The sequence below is a fragment of the Podarcis cretensis genome (assembly GCF_951804945.1).
Source record: "Podarcis cretensis genome assembly, chromosome: Z".
In the NCBI taxonomy this organism is placed as follows: domain Eukaryota; kingdom Metazoa; phylum Chordata; class Lepidosauria; order Squamata; family Lacertidae; genus Podarcis; species Podarcis cretensis.
In genome coordinates this window covers 9,547,597-9,561,566 of record NC_137184.1, presented here as the reverse complement: position 1 = coordinate 9,561,566, position 13,970 = coordinate 9,547,597, and the positions used below count along the sequence as shown (strand labels likewise).

General features: G+C 47.0%; 1 protein-coding gene across 6 annotated transcripts in view; it reads left to right on the top strand.

Moving 5' to 3' along the window:
• KCNT1 (potassium sodium-activated channel subfamily T member 1) overlaps positions 1-13,970 on the top strand; it is a 213,456-nt gene that overhangs the window by 129,161 nt on the left and 70,325 nt on the right. For all 6 annotated transcript variants that reach the window (XM_079961943.1, XM_079961948.1, XM_079961947.1 and 3 more), the window contains 2 exons: positions 6,923-7,002; positions 13,212-13,308. In XM_079961943.1, coding sequence (XP_079818069.1) covers positions 6,923-7,002; positions 13,212-13,308 — 177 coding nt within the window. The remainder of the gene's footprint in view (positions 1-6,922; positions 7,003-13,211; positions 13,309-13,970) is intronic.

Sequence of the window (13,970 nt, the reverse complement as noted above, 5' to 3'; positions counted from 1 at the left end):
CTTGGAGTCTCTGCTTCAGGATCTGTCCTTCCAGTGAGCACTCAGGGCTGATTTCCTTCAGAATGGATAGGTTTGATCTTCTTGCAGTCCATGGGACTCCAGCACCATAATTCAAAAGCATCAATTCTACTGGGAAAACCATAGCTTTAACTATATGGACCTTTGTTGGCAAGGTGATGTCTCTGCTTTTTAAGATGCTGTCTAGGTTAACTTTGTTAACTTCCCATTTGTTAACTTCCCATTAACTCCCTTGACCAGCCCTCTCTTCTTAACATGTCACCCACCCTCTTGCCTATTCCCTCCTCAGCTTGCCCCAATGCCATTTAAAGGAGGGGGAGGCAGTTCACGTAGCATCCTTATTGAATGATAGAGGTGGGATGGGGGGTGCATAATTGTAAATAGATGTGAACATTGTTTACCACAAGCATTCCTCTTTTCGCTTTCCTGCCCAGCCATGTGTGTGTATGCAAAAAAAAAAACCCCAAACAAAAAACCACCTCTGCTTTTATTCTCCCTCTCCCCCCCCCCCCGCACTCCTGCACTCCTCAGATATTTTTCTCTTGCCATACAAATAAATCATAGCTGAAGGAAAGGATTTTAGATCCCTTCCGCTGGCTGCTTCCCAACAGCTGGTCATCTCTGAGCACTTCATTAAATGACTCCTTTATAGCTCTTTTCTTTTCTTTTCTTTCCTTTCCTATCTTTTCTCACCAGCAGTTTAAGGTTTGAGCTGCTGGCACAGCTGCTAGTGTTGCTATAGGACTGGGGGCAGCAGCGTTGAGCTGGATCAAGTCTCTGGCTCCCAACCAAGGTTGTGAATTCATATTTGTAAGGTTGTAGTTTGTAGTAGAGGGACGCAGGTGGCGCTGTGGGTTAAAGCCTCAGCGCCTAGGACTTGCCAATCGAAAGGTTGGCGGTTCGAATCCCTGCGGCGGGGTGCGCTCCCGCTGCTCGGTCCCAGCGCCTGCCAACCTAGCAGTTCGAAAGCACCTCCGGGTGCAAGTAGATAAATAGGGACCGCTTACCAGCGGGAAGGTAAACGGCGTTTCCGTGTGCAGCTCTGGCTCGCCAGAGCAGCGATGTCACGCTGGCCACGTGACCCGGAAGTGTCTCCGGACAGCGCTGGCCCCTGGCCTCTTAAGTGAGATGGGCGCACAACCCCAGAGTCTGTCAAGACTGGCCCGTACGGGCAGGGGTACCTTTACCTTTACCTTTTAGTTTGTAGTAGAAGAGACTGCTGGAGTGGCCAAAGCAGTCTCTTTGCTAAGTCAGTGTCTCTGAGCAGGCCTGTAATCACCTTGTTTACATGTCCAAAGAGCTGGTCATGTTGTCATACTCGTTGACAGAGCTTCCAAAAGGAGGAGGTGAGACTTTCTCCTAACAGATCACCTGGCTGGAGACCACATCATCATGAAGGCAGGTGAACAAGAGCTTGCCATTTGTCTGGGCTGAAGATGGCAGCTGGAAAAGAGACACAGAAGCTTGTCTTGCTGTGTGCTGAATCCAAAGCTATGGCCTTGGAAACGCCCCCTAGAAACCTAATGAGGAAGCAAGTTCTGTTGAAGTGTTTTCTGTGAGCTCTTCCATCTTATTCTCAGGTTGCAGATATGTGTAAATAAAATCATATATCTTAAAGACTCCGCAGCATCCAACACTCTTCATCCCTAGGAAAATACACCCTGGATAAATGCTGGGAACTATGTAGTCTCTCCCTGCACAGATTGGGGTGCAAGCAAATGTATTTTATGGGTATCATCAGTAGAACTATGTTTTGTTAGCTAATGCAAGGCAGGGGTGGGTTCTCTTATGTATTTTATTTATGGTTACAACTGTATCGCATCTTTCCTTCGAGCAGCTGAAGGTGATGTACATGGCTTTCCCCCTTTCCATTTTTATCCTCACAGCAATATGGAGATTAGGTTAGGTGAGAGACAGAACTGGCACAAGATCACCCATTCCTACCTCTCACCCCCTTGACTCATTTTGCCTGACTGGAATTTGCTCTGTACTATAATAATGCCTCTTACAGGCCAGAATGGAAAGCGGTACGTGTGTGCGTGCACAGAAACTAGTTGTGCTGGTCCCGGGGGGTTACCGTGCGGCGTGGTCCGAGTCCAGTCCAAGGTGGAGGGTGTGGTATGGAGGCTGTCCGCCAAGGCTGAAGCGGCATCCAAGGCAAGGAGTCAGATGTGGTCAGGAACTCTGGCAGAAGAGCAGGACAGGGTGCCAGCAGGAACAGGTTACCAACAGTGTTGCTCCCGCAACCTGGGACTGGGCTGGCTGGCTTTTATCTCCTCTGAGGCATAGGGCAGCCCCGGTCCACAGGTGACTCGCCTCTCCTGGCCTGGAGGCGAGCACTCCTCCTGCGAGAACTTAGTTACCTCCGCCTCTCTGCCCTGAGCCTCTGCAGCTCAGGAGAGGCTGGAGGGTTACTGGACCCAGAGGCAACCTCACCTTCCCCTGAGAGGCTGAGAGTGGAGCACCTGCAGGCAATGGGTCCTCCATCACCTCAGGGGTCACAGCAGACTCAGCTGGTGCCTGCACCTGAGGATCCAGCACAGGTGAGGACCCTTCAGGCTCAGGCCCCAGCCCCTGCTCAGCTGGTTCTGGAGACTCCTGTGCAGGCTGGGATTCCTCAGGTTCAGCCTCTGAATCCGATTCCCAGGCCATCACACTAGTGCTCTGACCAAATTATGGATCCCAGACTGAATCGGGCCAATTCAGGTCAACCTGAGATTTGGCTGGAGCAGGTTGAGGCTGCCCTGGGTCATCTTGGATCAGATCAGGTCCATCTCCAGTGATCTGGGGCTGTCAAAAGGGCTCCAGAATGCTAGTTAAATACTGTGTAAGCCCCCAAAACTGTTTTCAAGGCTCTGATCTGGGTCTGCCCTGGATTGGGCTCCAAATCAGATCAAGGGAGGCATGCATAGCCCTGGTAAAAAATCTCTGGATTGTGCATGGCTAAAATGTAGCCTGCTATGCAAAGGTAAAAATAACATTTGTTGCTCTGTACGTTTTGTCTCAGGGCATGCTCACTACCAGCATGTGGCCCCCAAAAGGTTGTCTGTGTTGGGATGTAGCTCCTGGGATGAAAAGGGGTCCCTCACCTCTGGCCTAGTCCAACACTCTAACCAATGGGTGGCTTTCTTGAGCTGGGGCTTCCAGAAGTCATCCTCTTTCTACAGCAAGACTGGCAGAATGAGACCTGCTTTGGAAGGCACCCTCTAGGCTGCCATGCCAGCCTGCCTGTGCATTCTATCTGACTCCCAGCCCACCAGACCCTAGAAAACCATCGCTTCAAACATCACTGCTCTATCTGAGCAAATAGTCTCTTATGCAGGGCTGCAGAACATTTCCCAGTCAGCAGACCAGATCCTTACTTTCCCCAATCTCTTCGGACCATTTTGGCCCACGGCCAGGGTAACCCGTTTGTCAGTCAACAGGCACCACCAGGGCTGTCTTAAGCATATGCGGTGTCGGGATGCAAAGATCCGCCTGGTGCCCCTCCCCCCCAGTTGCCCAGTCCCAGGTGCACAGGAGGGCAGGGCGACTGGCCACCTCAGCATCTCACTGGCTCAGTCACCCATGAACTCGTGGCGCAGAGCTGCCCGCAGCAGAAGAGCCTGCCGTGGCGCTCTGGCTGATGGGTGGGCTCACCCCTGGACTCAACTCTCGGGCCCTGGACTCTTGGCCTGGTGCCCTTGAGAGCCCAGTGCCCGGGTGCCCCGCACCCCTAGTGCCTATGGGTAAGACGGCCCTGGGCACCACTATGATGTCAAGAGCTTCTTTTGCCCAGGCAGTTTGATAACAAACCATGTGGTATGTTAGTGATATGTGGATGTCACTGCTCAGCTGATAAGTCATGTCAACTAACTCTGCTTTCAACAGGAAGCTGCATCATCACCTGTCATCTGTTACAGCCAGTGTATGGCTGTACTCAAGGAGGAAGAGCAGCAGGATCAGCAGAACCCACTGTGGGAATGTGGACAGTAGCATGTGCCCAGTGATTCTGAACCCTGGTGCCAACTCTGCTCAGCTTCCTTATCAAACTACAGCATTCTTTGGTGGAAGCCAGGGATGTGAAACTTGGTATAAAAGCTGACATATGAGTCTGTAGCCTAGATGACCAGTGTCCTTTGCTTCGATCCATTTTTAGGATTTTCATAGTGCCCTGTGGACCCATCCATCAATCAGCCACCCATCTGAAAGCTGAGAAGGATTCATTTGTTTTGGGTTCTCCATTATTATTACAAATACTTATCATGGAGGTGAATGGGTGGCGCTGTGGTGTAAACCACTGAGCCTAGGGCTTGCCAATCGGAAGGTCGGCGGTTTGAATCCCCACGACAAGGTGAGGTCCCATTGTTCAGTCCCAGCTCCTGCCAACCTAGCAGTTCAAAAGCATGCCCCAAAGTGCAAGTAGATAAATAGGTACCGCTCCGGTGGGAAGGTGAATGGCGTTTCCATCCGCTGCTCTGGTTTCGCCAGAAGGGGCTTAGTCATGCTGGCCACATGACCTGGAAGCTGTCTGTAGACAAATGTTGGCTCCCTTGGCCTCTAAAGCAAGATGAACGCCGCAACCCCAGAGTTGTCTGGACTTAACTGTCAGGGATCCTTTACCTTTTTACTGTTTTAACACTTGCAGACTAGCAAATGTAAATCTGTTGAGCGGTAGCTGTGACAGAATACTGGTCTCCTCCCTCCTGAGGTACTCCAAGCTAAAGTGTAACAAAGGCAGAACAGCAATTGATGTGTGCTCAAAATGGTTGTTTGGGTTTCAAAGGATGCTTCCCAACATGAATGCATTGATCAGAAGTATCTATGGTCATGACCATGCTAACTAATGGGAGTTGAAGTACAGCAATAGCTGGAGGGTCACAGCTTACATGAACATTTGAAGTGTCTCAGACTCTCTTGTTTGCATCTCTGAGCTGGTACTGTGGGCGTCGCGCCCCCTCTCCACTCTCAGTAGAACTAATAGGAGCCTTGAAAAGTACATAGAGCTGACAAAGGAAGTGGGAAAGAAAGCCTCTTCCAACTTCCTCCTTCAGCTTCTTGTACTTTTCAAGGGATCAAAAGGTAACCATTCTCAGCTGCTCAGGACCAGGGGACAGTGAGTATGTATGTATGGGGGAACAACACAAAATATGCTTGAACTGTCTGGGACTCTCTCTTATATCTCACCCCCACTCTCTCCACTCCTTCTCAGCCTGCTACATAAACAAAGATTGTTGATTCACTTTTAGTGTTTGATGTGTTTAGATCTTAGTGGTAACCAGTGCTCCCCCCTCCCCCCCAAAAAAAATGTTTAGGGGCTACTCTCATTTTCCTATTCATATTGAAATACAGCCCCTCAATGAGGTCAAACTCAGATTCACAAAATGTTTAGGGGTATGTGCACTCCTGCCCCCCCGCCCCGAAAAAAGCACTGGTTGTAACTAATGAGCTGCTTCTTGCTTGAATAAAATCAAATTGCTGCTTGTTTTTAAGACATGTTTTTTTTTATTTTAAAAAAAAATCTGCAATAAGTAAGGATGGCAATTATTTATCTTCTAAATAAGACCAAAGGTTTAAAAGAAAAGTGTCAACGCCAAGCTTTTGGCTCTCTGCCAAAAAACAAAAAAAGTTCTCATTGGCCACTATGCAGAAACTGAAAAGTCTGGTGCAAAGTATGATATTGTTGTGCTTTCTGTATCATATACTCATCACTCTCATTGGGATATCTTTTTGGGCTGCTTATATATGTGTGGAAATTAGGAGGGATGAATTATTCTTATTGCTGACGTGAGCTGATGGTGTAACTTTATTTTTTCCCATGTTAAATTTGTGTATATATGTGTATATATAAAGTTTGGTGCAAGGCGGGAGTGGCCACTTGATAGCCCTGGAGCTGCATGTAGCTGGCCATCATGAAGGAACAACGTCTGGTCCCTGGTGACCCTATGAGGAAATGTTTGCAAGTTGTAAGGACCCTGTGTTTCAGTGCTATAAGATTAGGCAAGGGTGTGGAGAAACTTCTCCCTTTCTCATAATAAATATAACTTAGAGACATCCAATGAAACTGAGTTTTGGGAGGTTCAGGGCAGGGGGGAGAATACTTCTTCACAAAGCTGTGGAATGGGCACCCATGAGAAACAGTGATGGCTACCCACTTGCAGTGGCTTTTAAAGAGGATTAGACAAATTCACAGGGGATATTAATAAGGATATCAATGGATACTAGCCACAATGGCTATGTTCTTGCCCACTTTCAGAGACAGTCTGCTTCTGAATACCAGTTGCTGGGAATGAGAAGTGGGGAAAGTTGCCTTTCGGGCCTTGCTTGCGGGCTTCCCATTGGAGCAACTGGTTGGCCACTGTGGAGGTTGCTGGACTAGATGGGCCATCAGACTGATCCTGCAGGGCTTTTCAGATCTTCTTAATGCAGCATCTCTTATTTAGATTTTGCAAGTAACATTGAAATGTCCATATCATTCCCTTGATACTAATAGCAAACTCAGTGGGAGAGTTGCCACACTGTCACCAAAAGAGTATGGCATGTGGCCATTGCAAGAGAACAAGCAGAGGTTGCATGTGTGTCTAGTTTTCCAGAGACAAATCTGTTCATAAGGCCCCATCTCTTCCCCCCAAATAAATAAATGAATGGAAGGGGGAGGGAAGGAAGGTCAATCTGTTTGTCTCGAAACTAGCCATTGCACAGCAATTGCAGATAGGTTGTAGTGTAGGGGTGCTGGACACATAAAGTTGTTGAGCTTTTTGGGGCACCCTTTCGCCCCATGGTTGTCTGGATGGACATGTAGCCCCCCTAATAGAGGACATGTCCAGACCTATGGCAACCCAACCCTACTGTAGTGTCAACTTGGTCGTAGTGATATTTTAAGAGCTCTGGATAACTCCTCACGTGCTTCTTTCTCACTTGGCAGGGTCCAAGTGGAGTTTTATGTGAATGAAAACACGTTTAAGGAGCGCCTCAAGCTGTTCTTCATCAAAAACCAAAGATCAAGTAAGTGTTTGCACCATTGGGTTCTGCTTTGTGTATATGGTTTTAGAACTACTAAAATACTTGATGTGAGGCAATCTATATACCGTATTTTTTGCTCTATAAGACGCACTTTTCCCCTCCTAAAAAGTAAGGGGAAATGTGTGTGCGTCTTATGGAGCGAATGCAGGCTGCGCTGCTATCCCAGAAGTCAGAACAGCGAGAGGGATCGCTGCACAGCACTCCCTCTTCCTGTTCTAGCTTCTGGCTTAGCCCCTCAGTCCCTTCCCCCACCTCCCGGAAAAGCCCCCAAGAGCCACGCTCCCTTTAAAGAACCGCACGGAGCATTTGTGTGGCTCTTGGAGGCTTTTCCCTGAGGAGGGAGAAGGGCAGCCCATCAGTGATGGGCTGCCCTTCTCCCTCCTCGGGGAAAAGCCCACAATTGCCGCAAACACGCTCCACGCAGCTTGTGAAAGGGAGCACAGAGCAGAGCCTGGGATGCATACAGGCTCTGCTCAGTGCTCTCTTTAAAGAATATTTTTTTTCTTGCATTCCCCCTCTAAAAAAGAGGTGCGTCTTATGGTGAGGTGCGTCTTATGGAGCGAAAAATACGTTACTTCAATGTACTCATGCCAAATTCAATACACCCAGTCTTTTGTGTGTGGGGTGATGGTGGTAGGGGGCATCTGGGGCAGCAAAAACCTAACCCTGAAAAACCACTCTGTAGCCTCCTTGTGGGCCCTAGCACACAGTCTGAGAAGTGCTGTAGGAGAACTAAGGGTGTGGATGGGGCACTGAACCAATGCAGGCTGGTCCATTAGGGCAAATGGGGCTTTGTCCCATGACCTCATTCTGCCCTCAGCCAATCCCACCTGCCTCCCTTCCTACTTACATCCAGTCCAGGGGGTGGCCCTGCCTGCCATCTTCCTCCTCCTTAGTCTCAAGTGTTGCCCTTGCTCAGCAGAGAGGAGGATGGCAGGGGACAAGACTAGACTGAGTTGGCTCTGCCTCTCATTGGCTCTGGTGCCATCTACAATTCGGCTCCTTGCCTTCTGCCCCACTGGTCCCAATGGGCACTTGCCAGTATGGAAAACTGCTTATTAACCCAGCTTTTAAAAATGCACGTACCCCCAGTTTTGCATTCCAGGTCAAACACTGAACTCCTTCCCATTGCGTATCAGAAGGGGGGCATGTTTTTTTGTCTTCTTGGTGCCTGCTAGAAGGAATATTGATAGTGGAGATCTTTATATCACCTGGTATCCAAGTTTACTTGAAGTTGTTCTACATATGCAATGGTTTTAATAAATGTGATTGTTTTGTTATATGTGATGTTTCCTTTAATTGTTTTTATATATGCAATTGTTTTAATGTTGTGTGTGTGTGTGTGTGTGAGAGAGGAGAGAGAGAGAGAGAGATTGTGATATTACTTTGATATGCTTTATAGGAAGTGATTTAAAAATGAAATAAATAATTGGGTGGTGGGGTGTGGGTGTGTGGGTGTGTGGGTGTGTGTATGGAAGGCTTTCCCTTCCTGTTTATGAAAGATTTGATGAAATGCTTCCAATGATTTATAATTAGATTTTACTCTTCCAGATGTTGCTTAATTGACTTTATTGTTCTTAGAGCTTGTATTTCAGTTTTTCATTCTGTTTTGCCCTTGTCTTGATGACTCTATGCTATGAAGTGGTTTGTAAAAATGTTTAATAAATAAAATAAATAATGGGTAGCAATGTTTACTCAGGAACAAGCCTGAAAATAATTGCGAACTGGCAGCTGGAAACCATAGCAAAAACAGCACTCGCTGATTATCTTATATACTTGGAATTTCCAAATACCACAGAACTTTCACTCTGGCCTGTTTTAATGCCTTACTATCAGCTTTGCTAAGGGACGCAGGTGGCGCTGTGGGTTAAAGCCTCAGCGCCTAGGACTTGCCGATTGAAAGGTCGGCGGTTCGAATCCCTGCGGCGGGGTGCGCTCCTGCTGCTCGGTCCCAGCGCCTGCCAACCTAGCAGTTCGAAAGCACCTCCGGGTGCAAGTAGATAAATAGGGACCGCTTACCAGCGGGAAGGTAAACGGCGTTTCCGTGTGCGGCTCTGGCTCGCCAGAGCAGCGATGTCACGCTGGCCACGTGACCCGGAAGTGTCTCCGGACAGCGCTGGCCCCTGGCCTCTTAAGTGAGATGGGCGCACAACCCCAGAGTCTGTCAAGACTGGCCCATACGGGCAGGGGTACCTTTACCTTTTATCAGCTTTGCTGGAAGGGAAATACTCACACATTCCATATAACCAGCATGTCTGCTTCTGTCAATCCAGCACTGAAATAGTAAAGCTTGTTTTACTCTACTGCTTATACTATAAGGACATTTGCTACTTATACATCACACCTATTTTAATAAAATTCCCAGGGAGACCAGATAATTTTTACACTTCTTTCCCTTTGACAGACTCCACTAAATCACCATCCATGTGGCAAAATCCTGCATTGCTAGGAACCTGATGATTAAAGCTCTGTACCAACCATTCTAGTCCTCAGTAATTCACTCTAGTGTGTTTGTGAATGTGTGATGATGCACACTCATATCCTAGCTTTTTGTTAATCCCAAATAATCTTTTGCCTGTAAACTATAAAATTGCATGTGGTTCACTTTATTCTAGTGGCTGATTTGAGATCATAATAATAGAATTTGATTGACTGAAAAACAACAGGGATTGTCTCCGATAAATGAGGACAGTTGGGATGTATGAGCTGGGGAGTGAGTGCACAGGGGGTCTATATTTTGCTGCAAGACACAAAGCAACTGGTGCCAGCATAAGTGAAGATTGCTAGTGACTCCTACAGGGCGTACAGAGAGGACACTAAGCACCCAACAGCTTTTTAAGCATGCAAAAATGATTTCAGATCCCACCCCTCCCTCATATCCTGCCATAGCTGGGCTTGAATTGACCATGCTGATCTATTTGATTTATATTGTGGGTTGCAAGGTGGTGATTTAACAGCTGGTGGAAGTAACAGATCATTTAATGTGGAGCATGATTCATCTGTTTTCACACATTTCTGCTTCTGAACTTGAGCCATCAATTGTTGTTAATACAGCTTTGCTCACATCTGAAGCTTTTTCCTTTTACAAATAAGGATAGGTCTTCTCTGGAGTGCTGCTTCGGGACAACAATGGCTCCATCTATTGGTTGCAAATGCTACAGCGTCGTATGTCCAGATGACTGATTTTCTGAGCCCTTTCCAATCTCCATAGAAGCAAGATTCTTCTTCGTTTTAGGTTTCACATTTTGGGAAAGGAAGCTCCCAGTTTTGCATAGGAGGGTGGAACCATTCTTGCAAATTCATATTCAATTTTAGTAGAAATCTGACCAAAGCACTTTTAAAGGTGTGGGGTAGGGTTCTTTGATGTGGCTTCCCTAGAATCACAGTCTTCCTTCTAGGCAGAGATAATGGGAATTTGATGAAGGAGCACTTTGATGCTTCAGGAAAAACTCCACAAACTCAGTTTTGCCTCATTATGCTAGTGTGTGGATGGAAAGGAGGGGATTAGTGGGAAGGATCAATAAAGGGGAGGGGGCACTGAACCATTATCATAGCTACTGTTTCTCGGTGGCGAAGCTGCATGCTCCGGTACCGGGGGTGGAGAGCAGGTGGGGGCGCAGCTGGCGTGCATCCCTGGGGTGTGACGCATGTCCCGGGGGCGTGGCATGCCGCCCGTGGGGGCATGGCACTGACTGCAGGGGCGTGGCACCCAGTGCGGTGGGGGGGGTTTGGGGGGCGGCCGCAATGGTACCTCCCTCCCCAATGGTGCCGGGGGCGGTGCACTCCCCCCGCCCCCTTCCTCCGCCAGTGCTGCTTCTCACCCATAATATCTCCTACTAAGCAAGGCTCCAGAAGTGAAATAAACCTCCCTGTCCATGGTGGTGGTGGATTGTCTGGGGTAGGGAATGTGGTGGTGGATCAGTGGGTACAGTGAGCTTATAGACCAAACCCTTTGAGTCTTCCCTGCAGGTTGAGGCAGCTGCCTCAAGGGGCAGGAACCAAGAGGCTCCTTTGTGGCCATGCCCCCGCCACCTGAACTGGGGAAGCAGCTCCAGTGGGTTCCAGAGAGATCTCATGGGGCTCTTGTGAGATCTTGCTGGAACCCAGAAGCCACACAACCCCAGCAAGCAAAGCTTTGGCAGGGGCAGCAAGGGGGGGATTGGTATTTGGCTCATGAACAGGGTGGCATCTTTCCATTTCACTTCAGGTGGTGAAATGGGGTGCACCGCAACTGCCTCCAGTCCTCTCTATAGGCTGCTTTGCTCTCTCCATGACTATTTTTGCTTGACTGGGATTGGAGGATAGGGAGGTGTGTGCAGAAAGCAGCCTGGAGGACAAAGGTAAAATTTCCATTTGTTGCTTGCTTTTACCTCTGGCCCCACCCACCTCCGTCACATGACCCCCAGAAGGGGATGTGGCTCTCAGACTGAACAAGATCCCCACCCCTAGCAAAGGCCTCATTCTGATCCACCAGGGCTCATCTTATGCTCTTATATCCCTACCCCCCACTGCATGTTGTGTAGTGTTGTATTTTAATGTTTATCTTGTGTTTTGATTGCTGTAACCTGTCCTGGGATGTTGAGGTTGATGGCAGGCAATAAATTGTAATACCAAAGCTAATACTACGATTACAACTAATGGATAGGATTTTGCTAGTTTCTTAAATGAACATATCACGAAGGGTGGAAAAGCAAATTAATGCAATAATTTGCTCAGAGCTCTCTACTCTGGGTGTTCTGATAATAGTTGTCCTGAACTTTTCCCCATGCAGGGAAGATGAAGTGTGGAATAATTTCAACAAGCTGATATGCCTGCTTCTTTTATTTATCATATTTGTGCTTATTTAAAGCACAAAGATGATAAATAATGATGAGTGCAGCACAAAGCTCTTGGGCAAACAGCAGTCGATCTTTCGGAGGTGGGGCAATTGTTGCTAACACAGCTCAGAGAAATGATCCTTAGGCAGCCTTGCTATATTAAACAACACAAATTACTATGTGTGTTTGTTTCTCGTGATGAAGTGACAATAGATGTTTAAATGTTGCTGAAAGCAGATGTTCCCAGAAGCAAGCATTTTTAACATAAGGAGATAACACCCCCCCTTTTGTTCCCCCACCCCCATTGTGAGCAGTGTATTTGGATTAAGGAGAGTGGAAGAGAAATTACCGTATTTTTTTGCTCTATAAGACTCACTTTTTCCCTCGTAAAAAGTAAGGGGAAATGTGTGTGCGTCTTATGGAGTGAATGCAGGCTGTGCAGCTATCCCAGAAGCCAGAACAGCAAGAGGGATTGCTGCTTTCACTGCACAGTGATCCCTCTTGCTGTTCTGGCTTCTGAGATTCAGAATATTTTTTTTTCTTGTTTTCCTCCTCCAAAAACTAGGTGCGTCTTGTGGTCTGGTGCGTCTTATAGAGCGAAAAATACGATAAATTCAGTTTGCAGTTAAAGGTGGACTATCTAATATGCACTTTCCAAAATGGTGCAGGAACCAAAACTCAGCCACCTTTTGAAATTTGCACTTCTCTGAATTTTGCAGTGTAGCTCTGTGCACAATATTCTGGGGTAAAGTGACGTATGGCTGTGGATTTTTCTTGATTTCATTGTTTTACCTTTTTGTAAACCACTTTGAGGTTTCCTATTACGGTCAAGTGGTGTGCAAGTTTTATTTGTAGGCTGCCTTTCTGTAGTTAACCCACAAGGTGGGTTACAACATAAAATGCACATAATTACAAACATAACAAAAGTAGCCACAAGCAATAAATAAAACATCAAGAAGTGCACAACCAAATTTTTTAAATTCCACATAAATCATAATAGGATCTGAAACAAATTATATCAAAAACAGCAACAACCTCCCCCCCCCAATACCCCAACCTAATATTGTGCTGTTTGGACTGTTGCTTTATGTTTTTGTTGATTATATCTTTTACTGTTATTTTTATACCATTTTTGAGAATTTATAATTATACATTGGTATTTTAAAATTATTTTAAGGTAATATAATACCAAATGCCTTCTCCAAGCCATTAGCATCGCTTGTCACAGTTCTGTGTTCTGGATGCTCCATGGTTCTTGAAAGTGACGTGTCTGCTGTTGTCACAAGCTCAGAAATATGTCTGGGGCACTCTTGGGTTTGTGTGTGTTTTGTTTTAGGGCTACCCAATAGCTCTCATTTGTTCCATTTGCTGCAGGTCTGAGAATCCGCCTCTTCAACTTCTCCCTGAAGCTCCTTACCTGCCTCCTTTACATTGTCCGTGTTCTGCTTGATGACCCACAACAGATAGGATGGTGAGAGCCTTTCTCTCTGCTACAGCATGCCTGTTTTGTTGTGCATCCATGATTATTTGCGTTCATGATGGTTGTTAAGTTGTGGGTGAACATATCAGACGACACAGCGATTCTTCAAACAGCTCTTGTTTATTCAGAGGCCAGAACAGAACTGAGCTGAAGGGCTCAGTCAGCCTGCTTATATAGGGCTCTAGTACAACGTTACTGTAGCAACTTTCTAAAACTATCCAATCACTGAACGTCACTTTCTATCCTTCATTTGCGTAACTATCTACAGTATCCCCCTGCTGGCCCAGGGTGAGAACTTCAGTACATAACAATGGTATTGGGGCAGTCATGTGTGATCCCACTTTCAATATTGTTTACACCTGCAAAAGTTTCAGGGCAGACATTCTGCTTTCAGGGCACATGCCATAACTACCTACTGAAATCCTAAAACTTTTCCTACTACAAATGTTCCAGGCTTGTTTGTTTGTTTGTTTTGTCTCTACCTTGTCATGCTGTGATGCAAGAGTGCCCCTCCCGATGGCGTTAATGTGGTAACGGGGGGGGGGGGGCATCACAGGACAAGTAGAATAATGTGTAGATGGCCCTGCATGCATTCACTGTTGGTAAGCTGTTGTTGTGTCAGTGGCATGTTGCAGAAGACAATCCCCCCCCCA